The sequence below is a fragment of the Mirounga leonina genome, unplaced genomic scaffold (assembly GCF_011800145.1).
Source record: "Mirounga leonina isolate KUSES-001 unplaced genomic scaffold, KU_Mleo_1.0 Mir_101595, whole genome shotgun sequence".
Taxonomy (NCBI): domain Eukaryota; kingdom Metazoa; phylum Chordata; class Mammalia; order Carnivora; family Phocidae; genus Mirounga; species Mirounga leonina.
This window is the reverse complement of record NW_023270158.1, coordinates 16179612-16193786: the sequence shown is the minus strand read 5'-3', so window position 1 is coordinate 16193786 and position 14175 is coordinate 16179612. Positions and strand designations below refer to the sequence as shown.

At 42.0% G+C, this 14175-nt stretch overlaps 1 protein-coding gene across 13 annotated transcripts in view; it reads left to right on the top strand.

Moving 5' to 3' along the window:
• The window catches only part of DMD (dystrophin), a 1717438-nt gene that overhangs the window by 1676775 nt on the left and 26488 nt on the right, over positions 1-14175 (top strand). For all 13 annotated transcript variants that reach the window (XM_035001266.1, XM_035001277.1, XM_035001248.1 and 10 more), the window contains 2 exons: positions 8148-8391; positions 9195-9318. In XM_035001266.1, coding sequence (XP_034857157.1) covers positions 8148-8391; positions 9195-9318 — 368 coding nt within the window. The remainder of the gene's footprint in view (positions 1-8147; positions 8392-9194; positions 9319-14175) is intronic.

Below are 14175 nucleotides of genomic sequence, written 5' to 3'. Positions count from 1 at the left end.
AGTTACCATTATTGACGCATAACTTATGACTCAAAGTTTGTACCTCTTATTCCCCTTCACCTAATTCACCTCGTCTCCCTGTTTTTCCTCCCCTCTGGCAACCACCACTTCTCTGTATTTATGAGTCTATTCAGTTTGTTTGTTCCTTTTGGTTTTTAGATTCCACATATAAGTGAAATCATATGCTCATTAGCCTTTCTCTGTCTGACTTATTTCACATAGCCTAATACTCTCTAGGTTCATCCGTGTTGTCACAAATGGCAAGATTTCTTTTTTTTTTTTTAATCTTCATCCATTTTTCTTTCAGTGGACACTTAAGTTGTTTTTGCTATTGTGAATAATGCTGCAATGAACATGGGAGTGCATTCATCTTTTTGAGTTAGTCTTTTCTTCAGATAAGTATCTAGAAGTGGAATTTCTGAGTCATATGGTAGTGCTATTTTTAATTTTTTGAGGAAACTCCATACTGTTTTCCACAGTGGCTGCACCAATTTACATTCCCACCAACAGTGCACCATGTTTCCTTTTTCTCCATCTCGTCACCAACACTTGTTTCTTGGTTTTCTGGTACTAGCCATTCTGACAAGTGTAAAGTGCTAGCTCACTGGGGTTATGATTTGCATTTCCCTGCTGATTAGTGATGTTAAACTTTTTTTTTTTTTTTATGTGCCCATTGGCCATCTGTATGTCTTCTTTGGAAAAAAGCCTATTCGGGTTCTTTGCCCATGTTTTAATTGTTTTATATGGGTGTGTTTTTTGTTTTTTGTTTTTTGTTTTGGTGTTGATTTGTAGGAGTTGTTTATGTATTTTGTGTATTAACCCCTTATCTGATACATTATTTGCAAATATCTTTTCCCATTTAGTAGGTTGCCTGTTTGTTGATTTCCTTTGCTGTGTAGAAGCTTTTTACTTTGATGTAGTCCTAATAGTTTATTTTCACTTTTGTTTCCCTTTCCTGAGGAGACATAGACATATCCAAAAAAATGTTGCTAAGGCCAGTGTCCAAGAGATTATTGCCTATGTTCTTTTAGAATTTTTATGGTTTTAGATCTCACATTTAGGTCTTTAATCCATCTTGAGTTTATTTTTATGTATGGAGTAAGAAAGTGGTCCAATTTCGTTCTTTGGCATATAGCTGTCCAGTTTTCCCAGCACCATGTATTGAAGAAACTATAATTCTCCCATTATATATTCTTGCTTCCTTTGTCATAGACCATTGACCATCTAAGTATGTACTGATTTCTGGGCCCTCTGTTCCATTGATGTTTGTTTGTGTGCCAATACCATACTGTTTTGATTAGTACACCTTTGTAGTTTAACTTGTAATCTGGGATTGTGATGCCTCCAGCTTTGTTCTTCCTTCTCAAGAGTGCTTTGGCTACCCCGGGGTTTTATGCGGTTCCATACAGACTGGGATTATGGGTTCTAGTTCTGTGAAAAGTACTATTGGTATTTTGATAGAGATTGCATTGAATCTTTTGATTTCTTTGGGTAGTATGGACATTTTAACAATATTTTTCTAATCCATGAACACTGAATATCTTTCCATTTGTTTGTGTCCTCTGTCCTTCATCAAAGCCTTGGAGTTTTCAGAGTACAAGCCTTTCACCTCCTCGGTTAAATTCTATTCCTAGGTATTTAAAGTTTATTCCTAGGTATTGTATTCTTTTTGATGTAGTTATGAAATGGGATTGTTTTCTTACTTTGTCTTTCTGCTGCTTCATTGTTAGTGTACTGAAACACAACAGATTTCTACTTTATTTTGTGTCCTGGAACTTTACTGAATTCATTTATTCTAATAGTCTTTAGGGTTTTCTCTGTAGAGTATCATGTCATCTGCAAATAGTAACAATTGTACCTCTTCCTTATCAGTTTGGATGCCTTTTATTTCTTGTCGGATTGCTGTGGCTAGGACTTTCAGTACTATGTTGAATAAAAATGGTGAGAGTGGACATCCTTGTCTTGTTGCTAATCTTAGAGGAAAAGCGCTAAAGTTTTTCACATTGAGCATGATGTTAGCTGTGGGTTTGTCATATATCGCCTTTATTATGTTGAGCAGTGTTCTCTCTAAGCCCACCTTGTGCAGAGTTTTTATCATGAATGGATGTTAAAGTTTCTCAAATGCTTTTGCTTCATATATTGAAATGATCATATGGCTCCTGTCCTTCATTTTCTTAATGTGGTATGTCATGTTGATTCATCATTTTAACTTAGTATGGAATTTGGTTGGCTAATATTTTGTGGAGGATTTTTTTCATCTATGTTCATCAGGGCTATTGGCCTGTAATTTTCTTTCTTGGGAACTGTTCAGGGACAATAGGTAATAACTCTTCCTTAAATGTTTGGTATAAAACACCTGTGAAGCCATCTGGTCCTTAGCCTTCTGTTTGTTGGGAGTTTTTTAAATTACTGATTCAGTTTCATTAGTACTAAGCGGTGTGTTCAAACTTTCTGCTTCTTCCCAATTCTTACTTTTGGGAGAGTGTATGTTTCTAGCAATTTACCTAGGTTGTCCCGTTTATTGGCATCTAATTCTTGGTATTTCTATTGTGTTGGTTGTTATTTCTCCCCTTTCATTTCTTATTTAAGCTCTCTACTCTTGATGAGTCTGGCTAAAGATTTTCATTTATGTCCTCTCTGATCTTTATTATTTCTTTCTTTCTATGACCTTCGGGCTTTGTTGGTTTTTCCTTTTCTAGCTCCTCTACACATAGATTAGCCTAGGTTAGATGGAGACTTGTTGCTTTTTTCTTGAAGTAGGCCTGTATCCCTATGAACTTCTTTTGCTGCATCCCAAAGATTTTGAACCCTGGTGTTCCCATTTTCATTTGTCTCTGTATTTTTTTTAATTTCCTCTGATTTTTTTTGTTGACCCATTCTCCACATGTTTGTGCTTTTCCAGTACTTGTTTCTTGCCCTTGATTTCTAGTTCCATACCCTCCTGGCCAGAAAAGCAGCTTGATGTGATTTTAGTCTTCTTAAACTTACTGAGACTTGTTTTGTGGCCTAACATGTGCTCTTAGAGAAGGTTCCATGTGCACTTGAAAAAACAAAATGTGTATTCTGCGGTTTTTGGATGAAATGTTCTGGTTAGGAAATTTTTTCATGTAAACTGGTGTCTGGACAAGCATGTTTGTACATTTGATGCCAAAAAATGCATCAGCTACATGTATATACGTGTAGAATGGAGGGATTTTTTTAAAGCTCTGTGGAGAATAAGAAATTAATAATGGGAGACTTCCTTTGCTGCTGGAAGAAACTGTGGTGACAAAAGCCATGTGCACTGAATTTGAATTAGTGTTCTTTAGAGAGCTACCAGAGAAATATAATTTACAAGATAATCAAGAACGTAAATAGATTCGCTGTGGAGTCGTCATCTGATTGCTGACATATATTCAACTAGGTTGAAATGACAGCATAAATACATTTCTAACAATTAGAGAATAGGGGTGAGATGTACATGTATAACTGCAAGAAAAGCGAAATATATATTGGTAACAATATAAATCGACAACCAACTGTTAAAGTAAGTAAACCGTGTATTTGTAGTTAAGCTTTAAAACAACTCACCTTGGAACAGGGGTAAGTATCCCACTGGTCTTTTATGGAAATTTTATAAATACTGTGTCCCAAAAAATCTAATATTCATGACACACTTTAAAAACCTCTATGCCAATGCCTTGGAAACAACTTTAATTCCAAACCCCTAACAAAAAGATGCCCTGAACAACTCTGCGACCGTGATCACATTTATTAGGAAAAGTTACCTCTAATTCAACACTTTAAACATCAGTCTTTCAAATAAACACCTTTCAAAGAGAATATGAACTCCAAGAACTTGGTATTTTCCTTGTTTTCTGGCCAATTTTGAAACTTTGGCAGGACAGGTTGTCCTGCCTCCGAGCTTTAGGAGGGAAAACTAGTCCCACAAAATTGAGTTTGTTGTTGAGCTTAATAGAAGATTTGTTTGGCTCATTTATTTTTTTTTTTAACGATTTTCTTTTTCAAGTAATCTTGACACCCAACATGGGGCTCAAACTCACAACCCCAGAATCAAGAGCTGCATGTTCTACTGATCGAGCCAGCCAGGTGCCCCACCCATTGGGCTCGTTGCATCCTGTTATGGTGAATTTATGTTTGCATGCACACTGAGGGAGCACTGACTGTACGTCCATAAAGCCACCATGTCCGGGTAGGAATCTGATGAAGATAACCTGAGCCCTTGTTCTGAGGCATCTTCCTCTGCTCCTGCCATTGATCCAGTGGTAGATAACATACGGAATGAAAAGAAGAAAACCAGGGCTTGGGGAGCAGCATGTAGGGATAAGTTAGTGGACTTTCTGTTCCTGCTGTAACCACAGGAATTAAAATTCTCTTTAAATGCCTGGCTCGGGGCCCCCACCTTTTAAAAATCAGGGCTCTGCAAAAACACATTTGGAGAGACATACACACAGACTTGTACTTGAAATGAAAAATGACCAATTTGGGCCTCTGCAGGGGACAAGAGCTTCTCTGTAGCCATGGATGTGGCATGACACTCTCCGGTAGGTAGCCTGGGGAGGAGGCGAGGTGTGCAGTTGCGAAGGAGGGCATCGCTTCACGGCCTTGAAACCAGGACCTGAACCATGGTGCCTGGTGATGAAAGAGAGCAATCACTGCATTCGTACCACTCAATCCAAGAGCCATAAACTTGCAATCTAAGACCTAGCTCTAGACCAGAGGCCCTGGGTGGGAGCAGCCACAAAACTGCTTGACGCAGAGAGGTGAGTTGGGAAGGAGAGGAACGCAATAAGGAAATAGCATTTATGAAAATAGCAAAGAACTGGGGCGCCCGGCGGTAGGTTGAGTCAGTAAGGCATGTGACTCAATCTCAGGGTCATGAGTTCGAGCCCAGTTCTGGGTGTAGGGCTGACTTAAATAGATATGTAAAAAATAAAATAGCCAAGAACCAAATGGATCTGCCAAAGAACATCTTTGGAAACGCAAACTGTGGTCATTGAAATTACTAGACTGTACCCCATCAGAGATCAGGGAATTAAAAAAACGTAAGTAAGCAGTGAAGAGAAATGGAGAATTTACCACCAGGCTCCCAAATATATCTAGGAGGAGTTTCAGAAGAACATGGAGGAAATGGCAGAGAAGCAGTATTTGAAGGCACAATAGCTGAGAATCTTCCAGAACTGAAGAAGGATATGAGTCTTTAAGGAAATGGTTTCCTGAGAGCAATTTCCCACATCTGGGAAGGCAAGAAAGGGCCTCCGTAGAGCAATTGGTATTCTTCACAGCCCTGGCAGATTCAAATGAGCTTTTTCTGGTTTTCCCTGGAAAACATATAAATAGAAATGTAATGTGTTGTATATACTAAACCGTGTTTTATGAACAAAGACACTTAGAAAGAACTCAGAAAAAGATCTTTGGACAACTCGACCCAGAAGATCAAGATACCAAGGAAGACCTCTCCAGAAAAGGTAGTCTCTCCTGTGTGTATCTTTGTGAAGAGTGGGGGGGAAGACGGTAATCATTTGCTGTACTAGGCTGAAGTCCACATCTAAAAATAGTGTTTTCAAAATGAACACTGTGGATGAACAGTCTGGTAGAAAGAAGAATCTTGAATAGGATTCTCTGCTAAAGGGTGGTGTTTGTTGGTTGGGACTTTGCAGTGAAGCTGGATTTCTTCTAGGTTCATGAGCAGCTGCGGGGGGTGGGGGGGGAGTTAACTCCCATCACATGAAACCTCGTAAACACTGGATGCTGCTTCAAGGTCACGGAAATATTTCGACGATTGCCAGTTGAGTAGTTAGGAATTGGATTTAATTGCTGTCAACTATACACATGGATTCCTACCTAGAGGACTGATGTGCAGAATCTGGCTTCGGGTAAACTTGTTTCGATGAAGTGTCTTACTACTCCTTTGTCAAAGCGACTTGCCCTGAAACAAAGTGCGTACACACAGCCCTCCTTGCAGATTCATAGAAGATAGACAGGATTTCAGTCAAAACAGATCAGAGAGGATATTCCTGTCGATGAGAAAGATCAGGTATCGATTTCCTGCATGACTTTCAACAATTCTAGAAACCTTGTAAAATTAGGTCCAGGATAGAGCTTTAAACAGAAAAAAAGAATACACTGGATTTTATGTCTTCTTCCACGTGGACATCCAGCATTTTGGAAGCCATACCATCCCCTGTGGGTCTTTCAAGTATGGACTATCCGAAAATATTTCCTTAACTGAAACCTGGTCATGAGATGATCTTACTTTTGCAAGCTGGACAGTGGGAAGACTCTGCTTGCCTCTCATGCCTTTTCTCAGAGATCCAGACCTCCACCATTCGTGAATAGGCAGTTCTCTCAGCTGACGAAGCATCATCTGTGAGCAACAGGAATCTGTCATCTTACTTGGTATTTCCTGAAACGAGAAGCAAGAGATCAAACGTTCTAATCAATAGTAGCAGTGTCCTCCGTTGGAACTACCATCTCAGCAATTCTAAAGCAAGAAGGAAATCTATACCCTTAAATGTATTTATTAAAAAACATAAACGGTTTCAGCATTCAACCTGCAGAGCTAGAGGAAAAAGCACGGTGAATTTTAATGGACGTAAAGTAAGCAAGATTGGAGTTCAGAGACTCAGCACATTCTTGGATGTGAAGACTCCATAACATGAAGTCACTTCTTCCCTGTTGAACCTAGATACCCCCACTGTTATTCAAAGCCTAAATTTCAACAAGAACCACCAAGACACTTTTAAGGCAGGACAGAGTAGGAAGTCCTCCCAGACACCAATTTATTTCAAGTTGTAGTAAGTGATCTGCATGGGGACATAAAAATAAACCCACAGAACAGAGAGCTCAGAAGCACACTGATGTATTTATGGGCACTTGATGTATTGCAGAGCTCCCCTTAGAAATCAGTGAAGAAAAGATGGACTTTACAAAGAGGCTGGCTTCATCACTTAACCTATGGGATTGGGAGTAAAATTAGATCATGTCTTTACACCAGGCACAAAAGATTCTGGGTGAATTAAACTGTAAAATGGAGGTGTAAGGAAGATTTTCTTAAAACATAAAAAGCAGAAAACATAGAGGAACATATTGAAATTTAAAATGTGTGTACTACCGGATGCCATGAACGCAGTTAAAGAGATTGCTCAAACCCAAACAATTCCACATCCAGCTATGTTCTGTAAAGAATCTCGTAAACAGGTATCCAAGGAGACAGAAGGAAGTTAATTGCATCTTTGTTTGTAATAGTGATGAGTGGAAACTTAAATATCCACTGGCATGAGAATGTTGTTGACCTATTCAAGCAGCAGAATAATACCTTACGACAATTAAAATCAGGAACTATTATGTATCAACCTGGATAAACTCCAAAACGGTGTTGAAGGCAAAAAGCAACTCTTAGAATGGTATGTATCTTCTTAAACATAATGTTCTTAAAGTTTAAGAACATGCAAAATAACAGGTTCAATCACATGAAACGGCCACTTTTGTAGGTAAGACGAACAGCCAAATATCAGCATGTTGACTAAGTTCAACCTAATCTTTGTGCATACATTCGTGGTAATGATGGACATTGAATTCAGAATGGCATTATCTCCTTTGGGGGGGGGTGCGCAATGGGGGAGGAAGGGCTGCTAGGGTACCGAGGGGAATACATCGGAAAGCTGCAGCTTTATTTCTTCAAAAACTTTTTGAAGAAAACACGGCAGATGTTTCATTTATTGAAACAGTGTGGTAGGTTCATGGTTACATTGCTGCTAGGCTGTTGTTCCCCATTGCTGTTGCGAATGTGTGATTTTTTTTTTTTTAAGCAAACCCGTGTTGACAGAGGTATAAAAATTTGTAATCTCATGACATTATAAGCAAATGGTTGTAAAATGACTGAACCCATTGCTGCTTGCTCATCTGAATGTGGCGCTCATAAGAGGTTGAAAAGCATCTCCCCTCACACACAGACTCTTCCGATTTTCTTTTGTTTCTTAAGCATTGCGAGGATCGTCATCATAAAAACCATTAAGTACCTCTCTTTTGCTTGCTGTTGTGTGTGGTGGTGGTCAGATGTATCTCTCTGCCATTTTATATGAAATCTGATGATGATTTTCAACTTTCTGGGTTTTTTCTTTTCCCACTTTCTGTGATGCCAACAGAAATCTGCAAGCAGAATATGATCGTCTCAAGCAGCAGCATGAACATAAAGGCCTGTCCCCACTGCCGTCCCCGCCTGAAATGATGCCCACTTCTCCCCAAAGTCCCCGGGATGCTGAGCTCATTGCCGAGGCCAAGCTACTGCGTCAGCACAAAGGCCGCCTGGAAGCCAGGATGCAAATCCTGGAAGATCACAACAAACAGCTGGAGTCACAGTTACATAGGCTCAGGCAGCTGCTGGAGCAAGTGAGGCCCACATCTCTCTAACCTGGGATATTGACCAAGATTCCTGTCTCTTCTCTTAGAGAACTCAGAGTCCATTGTAGAGTTACAACAAGTATTGATTTGTTGAGGACTTAGGATGTGCCGAGCAAAGAGCTGGCTCTCAAGGGATAGAAGACAGAGGAGGAAAGCTAGTGTATCTTTTTTATGTTCGTTCAAGATCGTTGCCTACAAATTTTTTTTTATTTGAGCCATTTAAAAATCACCTTGGGGAAAAAAATTCTGCAAGGTTTCCCCTGGTTTCCTAAAAGTGGGCAATTTGTCTTATTTCCTGGTCGACCTTTTGATTTTTTTTCTAATTCCTAAAACATAATTTCTTCAGCCTCCAGTGAAAACCTAGCAAGACAGTGCATTGTAGTAGGCCCTCCCTGCCCGAGGTCCTGACTTTCTGGGAATTTTAAAGTTGGAGATCTGTTCTCTCCATCGTGTTACTTCATACTTGACAAAAGTATGAATTCTCTCCTACACTGTTGTGGTCTCACATGGTTTTACCATTCTCAGGTGACCTTCTAAATCTTTCAGTTATTTGGTCTAATGATTTTATATATCTTGTTCCATCATAGCTGTAATTTCTTTTCAAATGTGTAAGGAGGGCACGATTCAGGTACAAAGACAATATCCATGGAGCTTACCAACAGCAACATGTGGGAGGTTTCTAATGAGAAAAGGTTCTCATTTCTGAGTGCTATGAGTAGTCCTTTTATATTTGTACAGTTATTTGAGTGTTTATCCTGAAAACTAATCCTGCTTTCTTTCGGCTACCTTAGCCCCAGGCAGAGGCCAAGGTGAATGGTACAACGGTGTCTTCTCCTTCTACCTCTCTTCAGAGGTCGGACAGCAGCCAGCCTATGCTGCTTCGGGTGGTCGGCAGTCAGACTTCAGAATCCATGGGTAAGCGTCTCTCAGCTGCTGTTGGATTTGGTTTGCTCTTAAGGTCTGGAAACGGTGAACTGTTTGCTCAGAGGTTCACATCATCAGCTAAGTCCCCTACTCTATACAAGCCACGGTCATAAAGGTCTTCAGGGTGCGAAGATGAGTCACATAGTCCAAACCCCCTCAAGGGGCCATTCAGTTACTCAGAACAAGGCAGTATAGTAGTCAAGTTTCATTCATTTTGGAGAACAGAAAAGGCTTTATGATGAATGGATGTTTGTGAACAGTTTTGAAGGGTAAAGTAGGAACCCAGCACTCTTTGAAGAAAGAAGAGCGTGAAGTGGAGATGTAGAGATGAAGACCTTGGGCCAAGGGCAGAAACGAGCCAACAGTCCATGTCAGTAGAAAAATGGGGTCCAAGCAGAAGGGCCAGGGTAGAGGGAGGGAAGTAACGCCACAGAGGAAGGCTGGGGTCACGTTGACAGGAATGTTGTGCAAAGGTGTTGGACTCATTTTGGTCGGAGTTGGGGAGCCACTGAAAATCATATATACCTGGTAAGAAATGTCTCCAAAGAGGTATCCCGGCAGCTGTTTCTGGCCCAAAGTAACCCATCTTTCCACCTATAAGAGGCCAACACCAAGGCCCAGTTCTGGGAGTTCATAGTATAGGCTTGCTAGAAGACTGGGAGACTACTATTTGCAAACCAAGTACCTAGGGCTGGGGGCTTGCCTGGAAATGATGGGGTTGGAAGGAGATCGTGATCCTTTTGACTGGGTACATACTATTTGTGAGAAACTGGCGGGTCTGAGTCATGTGCGGAAAGAAGCAAAAGCGCAGGTCTGTAACTGGTGGGAAAGGGCAGGCTGGGGGAGGTGACGGTGCGCTCCACAGAAGTGGTAGCCGAAGGGTATGAGAGGAGAAACGTAGAACAAAGGTGTTTGGATCCAGGGTCTTGAAAGACCTCCCTTTGGGCGATGGGGTAGTGAAGGAGGGGAAAGCAGGTAGAAGGCAGATGTGAGCAACAGGTCCAATGCAGGAAAGGGCTCAGTGGGAATGAAAAGTGACAGCTCGTTGGATCATGTCAAGATCAGTTAAGAGACTTGGAACATGACTCAGTCACAATGAGGACTTAAGTGAAAGATGAGTTTGTCGAGGAAATGATCTAGTGTTACTCTTCCACAGTGTTCTTTGCCAAGGACTGGGTTCTCAGAAAGCTGGAGGGCATGAGGCATAAATGATAATAGAATGTCACCAGCCATCTGCTTCTTGGCTTTTCCTGCCATGCTAGACTTAGACATTGTGAAGGCCACAGATACTTGCTTTAGCCCCCTCATTTCTCCTCCTCTCTTTTTTAAAGATTTATTTTAAGGGCGCCTGGGTGGCTCAGGTCATGATCTCAGGATCCTGGGATCAAGTTGCTCAGCGGGGAGACTGCTTCTCCCTCTCCCCCTGCTTGTGCTCTCTCTGTCAAATAAATAAGTAAAAAAATCGTTAAAAAAAAATTTAGAGTGCACACACATGGAGAGAGGGGCAGAGACAGACTCCCCATTGAGCATGGAGCTTGATCCCACAACCCAGGAGAATGCGACCTGAGCCAAAACCAAGAGTCGGACACCTAGGCACCCCCTTCCTCCTGTCCTAAGGCCCAGCATGAGGAATCCCATCTTTTATGTTTCCTTTTCCCTGGATCCTCTCTAGATCTTACCTCACAGAAAGGGAGAGACCTGGGTCTCCTTGATTCCTCAAAGCAAATTCATTTTGTACTTAAGGTGTTCCATGAGAGTAGCGTATAGGGAGGTAAAGTGATGGACCAAAAGGAAGAATCAAGGGACCATGGTCAGGAAAAATGGAGACCACTGAGAGGGGGCTTTTCGTGGGTTCGAGGAGACCAGGTTGGGCTCATTAGATGGTAGGGGGGCTGAATGATGAACCTCAGGCACTGGGCAGAGTCCTGTGTTCCTCCAGAGAAGTCAAGCCTTGCAGGAAAGCCAGGCTTCAGTTGTTTTGCTTTGTGAAGGAACAGAATGTGGGTGAAGTGGCTTTATCACAGCTCAGTGATTGGGGGCAGTGTTCACATCAGATTCTCTCCCCACTGTGAGATCTGAATAGAACTACTGGACTGCTGGGACTGAAAATGAGAGTTTGGCATAGGAAAAAAACGTATGCCTCTTAAAAGTCTGTAAACTCCAAAAACAACAGAGTTTTTGTACCTTTCTTTGAAGCAAGCAAAGCATGTAAAACTGCATTGCCTATTTTAACAAGTGAGATTCACGGCCCTGGGTGCTTAGAAGCAGTCATAAGCAGTCATTATGTAGGCCTGTCAACACTGGCCCAAGAAAGCACCCAAATGACAGCACGTGGCAGAACAGAAAACAAGGACAGAAGTGCTCTGTTTGGTGAGTTCGGCTAACTGGCTAGTAGAAAATGGATTGGCAACCTTTGTTCTCTGAAAGAAAAGACTAAATCCAAAGGTGATCTTTTTTCCAACTGTGTAAGTCAACTTCCTTTAAGTGAAAAAAAAAAAAAAAAAAAAACAGCGATCTTCCTGAAGGACACACACGGGTAAGCGTGTATCCTCGTGCTTTGAAGGTCTGAGCTGTGATTGGGATTTACAGAACCATAGTGTGGATAGAGAACTGCGTTCTTTAAAATGACTTTTAAAGATTTTATTTGAGGGGCACCTGGGTGGCTCAGTCGTTAAGCGTCTGCCTTCAGCTCAGGTCATGATTCCAGGTCCTGGGATCAAGCTGATTCCAGGTCCTGGGATCGAGCCCCACATCGGGCTCCCTGCTTCTCCCACTCCCCCTGTGTTCCCTCTCTCGCCGTGTCTCTCTGTCAAATAAATAAATAAAAACTTTAAAAAAAAAAAATTTTATTTGAGAGAGAGAGGGAAAACAAGCGGGGGGAGAGCAGGCTTCCCCCCCCCCCCCCGAGATGCGGGACTCGATCCCAGGACCCGAGCCGAAGGCAGACGCTTAACAACTGAGGCGCCCCTAAAATGACTTTTTTTTAACTGGGACAGTGTCATGAAGCTTACATTCTATTGGAAAAGACAAACTTGCTAAGTTTGGCTTTCATGAGCTACGTATACAGGAGCTTTACCAGCAACTCCTTACCTCTGATGACTTGTACCCTTCTTCCCACTCACTTTTCCTTAAAAAACATTAAGAGATTCCCTGGCTGCTTTAGAATAATTTCAAAATGTGGCAGAATTGGAGTTAATTGAACAGTTTGCCACGTTTATACTGTATGTGCAGAGTTTAACTGACCCATTTAATGATTACATTCCATATCTAAATACTTCAGTATGTATCTTCTGAAGTGAAAGATGCCCTCTTACATAACCACAAAAGAATGATCGCACTCAGGAAATTAACACTGATACAACACTGCTAGACGGAATTTAAGTTGAAATAGCCCCATTCTTTACGGCTTTCTATTTTTTTCCATTCAGGATTTAGTCTCCCGTGATCTAGAACACTTCCCCAGCCTCTCTACATTTTTCATAACACTGACATTTTAGAAGAGGTCAGAGCAACTTGCTCTGTAGGATGTCCCTCACTCTTGGATTCAAGTTAAATATTTTACACCCAATTACCACTTCTCACGGCATCACTCAAGGCTTTCCTCAAGATTGCTGAGTGTCTGTTGGATAAAAAAGTAACCCAGTCTTAAATCCTGGTCAGCTTCCAGAACATCATCTAATTTTCCAACCTGCACAAAGATAGTCCTTTACCACCCTTTCTTCGTTTTTGAAGTATGATTTTGGACCTATGCATATGCCCCTGATATGATCACAAACAAGGTACTAAATATATTCGTCACTCCCAAAGTACATCCTTTCTCTACCTTCTTTAGCCAAGCCCAGCCCAGCTACCGCCAAGCATCCAGGTCAGTCTGTTTCTTCTCACACACAGAGCAAAACACCTCACAGCTTCTGCCAGTGATCAGCTGAACTCCCCCTTCCTCTCCAGCCTCTGAACGCGATGCCTCCCTCCATCGGCAGGGCCGGTGCTCATCCACACAGAGCGTGCTGTCGCGCTCACCTGTGGGCAGTGTTTCCTTTAGCCCAAAATATACCATCCTTTCTTTTTGGGGAATTTCATCCTCATTAGATCTCATAATCTATTCTGTTTTGTAGTTAGTAGCATTTCCTCCTTCTCCCTAGCACTTGAGCCCTGTCTATGCAAGCAAGAAACGTTCAGTACAGTGCTTGTGAAAGGAATGTTTTACTAAGCAAGCCCAACACATCCCTGTGTACACATGCAACAATCCACACACTTAAGAAGTTTACCGGAGAGGGTCTGGTTAAAGATGGCAAGAAAACAGAGTCCTGAAATTGCCTCCTCCCACAGACACACCAGACCTACAGCTACATACAGAACAAGTGCCTCGGAAAGAAATTCAGAAAGTAGCTCAGTGACGCCTACCCCTATGAGGCAGATGTGGCGAGGGGACACCCCACAAAGAAACAGGTAGGAGAGGCTGAGGCACAGTGCCACCATAACCCCCAGCCCTCCATACCATAACCGGGAAGGAGCTCACAACTTTCAGCTTCTTCCTGAGGAGTGAGCCCCCAAAACATCGGGCTTTCAGTTCAACAGGGCATGAGTCCAAGAGATCCACAAGGTTATCGTGAACGGAGAGACAGTACTTCAAGGACTCACAAGGACTCCCTGTGGCTAACCCTCCACGGCTGAGCTCAGAGGGAGCACACGGAAATGCGCCCACTTGTCCTTGGAGGAGGCCTATTTGTTCCTGGTAAAAGCTTCAGCCTGAGGTGTAGAATTCTAATTTGACACACATTTAGGGACCACCCGAAATACTCCGCAGAGGCTGATCTTCCTGCCTCCCTGCAGGTCACGTGCTAGCTC